The sequence below is a fragment of the Castor canadensis genome, chromosome 19 (genome assembly GCF_047511655.1).
Source record: "Castor canadensis chromosome 19, mCasCan1.hap1v2, whole genome shotgun sequence".
Classification (NCBI taxonomy): domain Eukaryota; kingdom Metazoa; phylum Chordata; class Mammalia; order Rodentia; family Castoridae; genus Castor; species Castor canadensis.
Window position 1 is genome coordinate 1154756 of NC_133404.1, and position 9537 is coordinate 1164292.

At 51.9% G+C, this 9537-nt stretch overlaps 1 protein-coding gene across 1 annotated transcript; it reads left to right on the top strand.

The window, feature by feature from the left end:
* The first annotated feature begins 2778 nt into the window (after positions 1-2778).
* On the top strand, positions 2779-4174 carry Rplp1 (ribosomal protein lateral stalk subunit P1). Its single transcript, XM_020182179.2, has 3 exons — positions 2779-2975; positions 3271-3345; positions 3939-4174. Exons 1-3 carry the CDS (start codon positions 2904-2906, stop codon positions 4134-4136), a joined length of 345 nt encoding a protein of 114 aa, XP_020037768.1. The 5' UTR covers positions 2779-2903; the 3' UTR covers positions 4137-4174.
* Positions 4175-9537: the final 5363 nt, after the last annotated feature.

Below are 9537 nucleotides of genomic sequence, written 5' to 3' on the forward strand. Positions count from 1 at the left end.
TTCATCTCCAAGCTTTAAATTGTATGATTTTTTTCAACCCAAAAGCACTTAAGGAAACAGTATGGAGAAGCAAAAGGCGGGACTGACTGACTCCTCCGACTCGCTCCACCGGATGACTCCTTGCTTCTTATCCAGTCTACCCCTCTGAGAGCGTCTGCACTTTTCCTTCGACAGTAGGGCAGGGACTAGCCTCGCGCTCGGACCCTCTCCACACAGCCCCGAGTGTGTCTGGTAGAAACCAGACCACAATTTCTAGTTTAGGCTGGCATGTAACAGCTTTAACCAGTTTCACAAAGTTCCTCCTCAAAGTGAGTTGCCAGTCTATCGTTTCTACCAGCACTATTGGGTAGTTTCGTTCCTCGTACTCTCCTGCACTTGGTGTGATGAGCTGTTTCGTGCACTGATGGTGTGAAATGGTGTCCCGGTGATCAGCTCTGTTTCCTGATGGTTCAGTGAGTTCTGGGGCCTTGGGCTGTGTTGAGTGGCCAGTTTGGGGGTCTCTGGATTGTTTACTGGTATCTTTGCATGTAACTAGTTGTTAGTCCTCTGACTTTTTGGTGTGTAGGACTTTTTTATGCTGGATTTTATGTGCTTGTTTTTTTTTTTTTCTTCCAATTCTGGGGATTGAACATCCCCAGCTTCAGGATTTCCTTACAAACTCTGGATTTAAGCTTCAGATCTTCCAATCTGTGACTTTTCTTTTCCATTTTGATTATGACGCTTTTGTTTTTGATTTGTGGCAGTGCATGGGATTGAACCCAGGACCTCAGGCACTCCAACACTGAGCCACACCCAGGTTCTCCGGTACAATTTTTTAAGTACCCCCACCTTGGATTTGTAAAGCTACACTTCTGATATCACCAAGTTCCCATGTGTGACAGTGTACTTATTGGTTCTCTGTTCTGCTGGTCCATTTGCATAACAATACACATTCTAAAATTCATCCAGTATACTCAGAGCATGGTGGCAAACATCTATAATCCCAGCACTTATGAGGCTGAGTCAGCAGGATTTCAAGTTTCAGGCCAGCCTGGGCTACATCAAGACCCTGTCTTGTCTCAAAAATGAAAAAAAAAGTCATCTAGTATGTATGTATTTGTGTGCCTTCTCAGTGCTGGGCACTGTTTGCAGCACAAGGAATGCAGTGGTAAATTAAAAGTCTGTGCCATCGATGGAACTTACATTAAGTAAGTCTTACTGCTTAAAATCCCCTGCTTATTTTTGACCTTTGATAATTCCGTTTAAAAGGTAAGGCCACCTTGTTAGATTCCATGGGAAACATGGAGTTGTGATCGGTTTCCCCCGTGCGCTTCCTGTCCTGTGTGAGCGTAGCCTGTGGCTCTACTCAGGTTGCCTCTCACATTCATCAAGTGCTGCCGTTCTTTTGTGATGCCGGGGATGGTGAATGTTTCCATGAATTTAAAAGTAATGATCTTGACCGGGGGTATCTCAGAGGTGGAGCACTGAAAAAAGCAAAACAAAACAAAAAAGCCTTCTTGCTATTTACAGAAGCCACATTGTTTTCATACAGAGCTCCTGGGTGAGGTGTCCTACTGTCTCTTCCAGGCTGGCAGTCAAACCCAGGGTCTCAGGCTGGGGATGTGGGCAAGCCTGAGGCCCTGAGTTCAAATCCCGGCAACAACACACACACACACACACACACACACACACAAACCCCTCCAAAACCAAAAACAATCCCAGGGCCTCACCCATGCTAGCCTGCCGCTCCACACCGAGCTGTGCCCAAGCTGAGGTTTGTTTTTAAGTTCGGTTGTGGCAGGGTTTGTATGTCCGTCTTGGATCTGGACACCTTGCTGACTAGTAACTATATTATCTATGTATCCTTAAGATTCCTATTGTTTCTTAAAGAGATGCTAAACTGTAAGAGGTAACTGAAACAGAAGCAGAGAACCGAGGTACTCGTGGCTGCTCCTGGCTTTAAAAGCAATGTTTGAAAAGGTTCACCATTAGATCTTTGGTAACCACCTGTTATCAGGATCTGCAAGTTACTTCCTATTCCAGTTTTCTAAGTCTCTGAGCAGTTGTGGAATTTTATCACGTGGATTTTCCGGTCTGTGAGAGCTCTGCAGATTTTCCTTCGTCATCGGTTAACGCAATTAATTTAAGAATTTATGACAAGCCGGGCGTGGTGGACACAACTGTAACCCTAGCTGCTCGGTTGGTTAGGACGCGAGATCCTTTGCATGGCAGCTTGAGGTCAGCCCAGGCAACAAGTTCATGAGACCCCATCTCCAAAACAACCAGAGCAAAATGGGCCGGAGGTGTGGCTCAAGTGGTAGAGCAACTGGTCTGCAAGTGTGAAGCCCTGAGTTCAAACCTCGGTCCCACCAAAAAAAGGATTTATGGTGAACCACCCGTCGGGCTGTGACACGCCACGCCTTGTGTCCTGTTCCGTCTCCACTTTGGCCCACTTCCTCCTGTGTTTACCTCCCTGGGGGCGGGGTGCAGCACTGGGGCCTCCCAAGAGGGAGCGGGCTCCGCCTTCAGGAGGTCCCCTCCTACCTAGGCGACAGTGCAAGAGGCCCCTGCACAGCACAGCCCCTGCCATTGCCAAAGCCTTCCTCTAAAAGCCTTTTTAACGTCCGCGCGCTACATTTTACCCAAAGCCGGGGAGCGGAACCTGCAAGCGCTGGGAAACTGAATCCACACGGCGGGACCTACGTGCTGCGCAGGAAACGCCCCTCGTCCCTGGCTCCACCTCTTCCGCCCGGTGCGGGGCGCCGATTGGTCCTCGTGGCCGTATAAGACGCTGCGCGCAGGCGCACAGCTTTCTTTCCTCAGCTGCCGCCAAGGTGCTCGGTCCTTCCGAGGAGGCTAAGGCCGCGTTGGGGTGAGGTTCTCACTTCGTCCGGCGACTAGCACCGCGCCCGGCAGTCCGCACCATGGCCTCCGTCTCCGAGCTCGCCTGCATCTACTCTGCGCTCATCCTGCACGACGATGAGGTCACCGTCACGGTGAGGGAACCCAGCCGAGGCCGCGGACGCCGGGCGTGGAGGGGCGGGGGCGGCCGCGGGCCACGTGCGGCCCGTGCTCGGGGCAGCGCGTGCTCAGCGGCCCTGCGGCCTGTGTCTACTCCGCCGCGCCTCCCAGGCCTCCCCGCTGGGCGGGGTGCGCGTGTCACCACACCTAGGCGGGTGGGCGCGCGGACGGGATCAACGCGGGTCAGTAGCCGCTTCTGGAGCGGCTCGATTGCCCCCTGAGTGTCTCGGAGTTGTCTGCGAAAGCTGATGGGCATTTTGCTCGTTTCAGGAGGATAAGATCAACGCCCTCATTAAAGCTGCCGGCGTGAATGTGGAACCGTTCTGGCCTGGCCTGTTTGCAAAGGTAAGGTTGGAGGAAGCGGTGGGGAAGGACCGGCCGGTAGGTCAGGTGCGCGGCCCCCTGGGGACCTCAGTGCAGCTCACAGCATTTATGTCACGTAGTTAAGGCGTCGGCCTGGAGTCTTGGAAGATTCTGGTCTCTCCATCCCTCTTGAGTGACAGGGTAAAGCAGGTCTGACACAGGCCATCATCAGAAGGGGTTACCCAGGAGACCAGTACTACCTGTTGTTCAAGGAAAGCCCATCCAGGATGGCACCCCACGTGGCTTCACGGAACCTGGGTTTAGTGAGCCCTTACAGATAGTTTATGTAAGGCAGGGTCCTGCCCAAGGAACCTTGTACACTGGCCACCTTCCCTTGTACAGGTCACCTGATCTCTGACAAGTGCAGCTAATAATAGCTTCTAACTTTTAGGGCTGTGTGGGTTTGTGTACAGTTAGTTGTGTAGCCTTTATATACAGCAATGCAAGAGCTGTGTGAAATGCTTTTTATGTTGAGACTTGGTTTCTTAAGTTGGAAAGGGAGAGTACCTTGTTTTTGGCTGGGTGAGTGCTTTATAAATACTGAACTGAGCTTTTTATGTACATGTGTGTTTCAGGCCCTGGCCAATGTCAACATTGGAAGCCTCATCTGTAATGTCGGAGCTGGGGGTCCTGCTCCTGCAGCAGGTGCTGCCCCAGCAGGAGGTCCTGCCCCCTCTACTGCTGCTGCCCCAGCTGAGGAGAAGAAGGTGGAAGCCAAGAAGGAAGAGTCTGAGGAGTCTGACGATGACATGGGCTTTGGTCTTTTTGACTAACCCTCTTTGCAGCTTGTTCAATAAAAAGCTGGACTCTGCTGCTGTCCTGTTTGATAGTTTGGGAGTCTGCTGTGCAAAGGTGATTTTGCTTCTGATGCATCCGCTTTGACGGTGTCACAATGTGCTAGGCTTTATCCCTGCCATATCACCAGGTGGGAATATTCCACAAGCCTGACACTAATAAGAAGGCAGGTAATATTGCGGCACTGACTAAGGCAGTGCAGGTGGGGTGCAGGATCAGGTGCCTTAGTAGGGCTTGTCCCTGCAATGAGAGGGTGGGTATGCAGTATTACACCAGCTTCAGAAAGCTTCCTGGGCACCTGCCTTGTACAACCCCAGAACTATGCTGAGCACACTTAGGAAGTGAATGAGAGCAGACTTGCGCTTGTGTTTGGAGAGTTTTTTTTTTCCAGAGTGCCAAGGCACCTCACGAGATTGTTAGGAACTCGGTGTGTGTTCAGAGCACCTGTTAGCGCCAGCCATCTGGAAATGAGAGACTCAACCTAACTTCTGTCTCCACTTAGTGGGTGAGGGCATGAGACCAGCAGAGAGAAGCAGAGCTCGCTCTGAGCCTCCCTCCAGAGTTCGGGAGCACTTGTACAAGTTCCTACAACTACCTGTGGAATAGCAGGATCGATCATGTAGCCCTGGCTGGCCAAGAGTATGGTCATCCAATCCCACATTTGGCTCTAGCTGGTGTATATTACAGCTCACCTGTAGGTGTATCAGCAGAGAGGAGACAGTGTCCAGAGCAGTGCTGTTAATCTCGAAGGTCCACCAGGCAGTACTGAAATGGTTCTAATCACAGATGGAGGGCTTTAACTGTCAGACTGAAGTAGCTGTGGGGCGCATACCTACTTGTGCTCACGAAGGAAAGAAAGGTGGGCTGTGATGAGACCATAACATGGGAGAGGACATCCAGAAGAGCAGAAAATGCCTGAGGGCCACTGAAATAACACTCAATTGCCCAAATTACTGACAACTAAAATACTCTAGAAAGACCCCAATGATGATGTAGCTCTGGTGGCCTTTAAAAGAAACCTTGAAACCAGGAACTGGTGACTTCCCCATGTAATCCTAGCTCTTCAGGAGGGTGGAAATTCAAAGCCAGCACAGGAAAAACTCATGAGACCCTATCTTGAAAATACCCATCAACAAAAAAGGGCTGGTGGAATGCCATGAGAGGTAGAGCATGAGGTGCTGAGTTAAAACCCAGTGCCACCAAAACACCAGCTTGATATAGCTAGAACCCAAAGAATTGTCTGAAACTAATTAGGTAAGTCCAGTTCCACCTACTTTCTACTCCAGAGCCTCATCTGCAAAATGAAAATCATATCAGGAGCGGGCACAGGTAATAGACCTGCTGTCCTGGCTTGCCATCTCAAATGCTTGCCTTGTGCGTGCCATGTAAGGAGCACAGCTGGCACCCCTGATCCCCAGGTCCAACAAGCCCAAGCCTGTGCCCAACCCCGTCCCCACTCCATCCTTCCCAGTCAGACCAGTTTGGTTTTTCATATTTCACACACACAGTCATTCAAAAGTATACACAGTGTTTGAATGTTCTGCTGCTTTCAAACTATTCACATCTCTCCTGTGGCTATTGGAAGCATACCTGGGTCCACACCCGGCCAGCTCCTTTCATTCTTTGTCAGCAGGAAGCCAGGATTGGGCTAAAGGCTCTCCTAGAGAACTGTACTCATGACAAGCCAGCGAAGGACACAAAAAGTCATTGAATGTTTTGCACAACACAATTAGTAAACCCAAACTTCAATTACTTTTTTTAAAGCTCATCTGAAAATTAAGCAAGGAGCCACATGAAAATTTAAAACTGCCTTTTGGGAAAGGTAAGCACTAATTTAAAATCAAAGAATTAAAGACAACTTGGTGTAACTGCTCCAGATCCTTTCTCCCCCGTGATGTCAGCGCATAGTGTAGCATTCTGACCAGGTGATTGACGTGGCTTGCGGAACACATCGTAAGTAACAAGCCTTCTTCCAGCCCCAGCTCTACCTTTCAGAGCTCCAGGACCCGTTTTTATATTAAACCTGCTTAAGGAGGTTGAGGCTCTTGCCAGGTTCACACAGCTGGTGCAGGATGAAGTGCCCAACCGAGCAATCAGTCTACCATGACTGCCCTGCACATGTGCTTTTCTAAGATTCAGTGACCAGATGGGGGACAGGGGCACTCACCTGTAACCCCACCTCTTGGGAGGCTGAGGCAGGGAATCCTGGGCTGCACAGCAAAACTGCCTAAACAAACGAACAACCAACCCACCCTTGACTTCTGTGACTTTACAGGCCAGTTTTCTCTCTGCTCAACTTTTCAGGCAAGCCTGGCTAACTCCGTTTGAGCTAATCCTGGGCCGCTCCAACGGGAAGATTGGAATTTTCAGTGTTAATGAAACAGGGCAAGGAGATATCCCTCAAAGTCAGATCACAGATGTCACACAGCCTGCATCGGACAGTCCCTGTCAGATCGTCACTCTTTCTTGCATCAGAGCACAGGGTGGGCACAGGATCGCTCAGACGGCTGTGGGGCCCCGAGCCCACTCAGTTCACTTGCTGCAGCTCCCACACTTCTGCCTTGTACGTAAGGTGAACTGCAGTAAGCAGTGTGCATTTGTCACCCTCCAGATCTTACCCTTGCTGTCCTCCTGTGTGACCTCTACCCTCCGGTTAATCCTTCAGAGCTCCACAGTCACCGCAGGCTACGTTAAGTTCCCTCCCCCTGTTCCCTGCAGTAGCTCCCCAAAACGTGTGGCTGACCGTGCTGTGTGGTCCCTGTCTGCCTCCTGCTCCATGCCTGATGACCGCCTGCGTCCCCAGCACTCATCCCGACACCGGGCTCACTGCTGGCCCTCGACATTCCTTTATGAGAGTTTGCCTTTTCAGTAGGAGGAAACCAGAGCCCAGACAGGAGGAGGAACGTGCTCTGCACCACCGGGTGGACAGGGCCGGGTTAACTGGACCCTCGTGTCGAGAACCGCAAATGCTCTTCCCACTGCAGCAGACGGGGAAGGGGCGCGCTCCTTCTGGGGTGCGTTTTAGGACCGAGGTGGGAGGTCGCAGACGCCGGTCCCAGGGCCGCCCTCCACTCGACATCGTCCACAAGGAGGCCCGTGACTGTGGGCGACATCTGAGAAGCCTGCGCGCGCCGGGGGTCAACAGGGAGCTCCCTTCCGGGCACGGGGTCCGGCACGGACGGCGACCCGTCACGTCCACACCGCCGAGTACCGGGCAGAAAGTGCAGGAGAGCAGGGAGCCCGACGCCAGGGGGCGGAGGAGAAACCCGCGGTCCGCCATAGATCGCGCCGCATCCCCGCCCTCCATGCGTAAGGCTCGTGCGTCCGCGCTCACGCTTTTATAGCCCGCCGCTCACCAATCACCATTCGTGCTGGGAGGAGTGGGCGGGGCGGAAGGCGGGTCTAGAAGCCGAGTGTGGCCGAGGGAAGCCGAACTTCTCAGTTGCTCTGAGGCCTCTGGGCCCCTAGGTGGCGCACGGACTCCACGGCTTTTGCGCATGCTCACGACTGGCCCCGCGAGCTACAGTCTGCTGCAGCCCTGGTCTAGGGCGCTGGTGAGAGGATTAAGGCCGCTGAGATGCCAGCGCTTTCTTTAGCCAGAGGAAGGGGACTGGGCATGGTTTTGGCCCGGGAATCATGGCCTCGGGCTGTAGCTGAGGGGTGCAGAGCAACACTAGGTGGGTTGCTAGGCGACAGCATGGCATCTGCTTCCTTGCCATCCCCTTCACTTTGGGGACGTGCGTGCTCGCTGGCTGTCCCAGCTCCTTCGTTTCCAGAAGGCGGCTCTGCCCAGAGAGACAAACAGATGATTTGCTCTCTCTTTCTGGGTAAACGTCTTGTTATGTTGCCCGGGCTGGCCTGGGACTCGCAATCCTCCCTTAGCCTCAGCCTCCCAGGTAGGCGGGATTACAGGTGTGCGCAGCCTTGCCCTGTGATGTGTTCTACCTCTGGCTTTATCATCTAGCTAAATCTCCGAGGAAGTTGTTAAAAGCAAACAAAGAAGACAGAGTGAAACAAATAACAGTTCATGAGTTCCTGTGCCCCTTCACAGGCTTCCCAGAGACAGCAGGAAGTTATTTTTGGGGAGAGGGATCCTTTCTTTTTTTTTTTTTTTTAATAGCTGTGCAGGAGTTTGAACTCAGGGCTTTGCACTTACTAGGCAGGTGCTCTACCACTGGAGTCAGTCCCCAGCCCTTCTTGATCTGGTTCCTTTGGAGATACGGTTACACTTAATGCCTGGGCCAGCCCAGACAGCAGTCCTATTTTACACTTCCCCAGTCTGTCGCTGAGAGGACAGGCATGAGTCCCCATGGTCAGCTTATTTCCATTGAGATGGGGTTTCACTAATTTTTGCCTGGACTGGCCTTGAGCCATGATCCTTTTGTCTGGCCTCCCAAGTAGCTAGGATTACAGGCATGCCACTGTGCCCACTTGAGGGATCGTTTTTTGAGGGTTTCATGTTGTAGCACAGGCTGGTCTGGAGCTCACCGTCTTCCTGCCTCAACTCTGGGTGCTGGAATTTCAGACCTGCATCACCACACCTGGAAGGAATCCCTATTTTAACAAGGTCTTGTGATGAGGCTGACAGTTATGCACTCTGGAAACTGCAGGGTTGGAGCAAACCCTACTCCTCTTGTTCCTGGAGTCCTAGGCCATAGGGAGCTTGGCTTTGGGGAAGGCCAAACAAATTAAGTCTGGCACTCACCTCTAAACCAAAAGGAAGAAGCAATGGTGAAATGCAGGAAAGCAAACCCCAATACTGCAAAAAAAAAAAAAAAATAGCATGTGTATTTTTTTTTGGTGGTACTGAGACTTGAACTCACAGGGCCTCACACTTGCTAGGCGGGCGCTCTACCACTTGAGCCACTTCACCAGCCTTTTTTTGTGATGGGTATTTCAAGATAGGGTCTCACAAGCTGTTTATCTAGGCTGGCTTCGAACCTCGATACTCCTGATCTCTGCCTCCTGAGGAGCTGGGATTACAGACGTCAGCCACTGGCACCTGGCAGCTATAGCATGTGTTACTCGTAAGTTAAACACACTGGTTTTAACTTTCTGAAAATGGAAGCGTGTTTTCTACAGAGGAGAAACAGCTGCCGAGGTGTACAAAGCTTGGAGATGGAGTGTGAACGAGGCGCCTGCCTTCGTCTGTGTTTTGTTGCTGTGATCAAATCCCCAGCTCTGGGTACCGTATTTTGTCAAGAGGTTTCTTTAGCTCACAGTCCGGAGCCTTCAGGGTCACGGTTGGGTAGCCCGTGTGTTTGGCTGTGGGGAAGGCCTTCTGGCTGGATCTGGGTGGCATCATGACGTGTGGAAGAGAGATTCGGGGGACCCCGAACAATAGGTCCTCTTGGAACTAATCCAGTCTCACGAACCCCC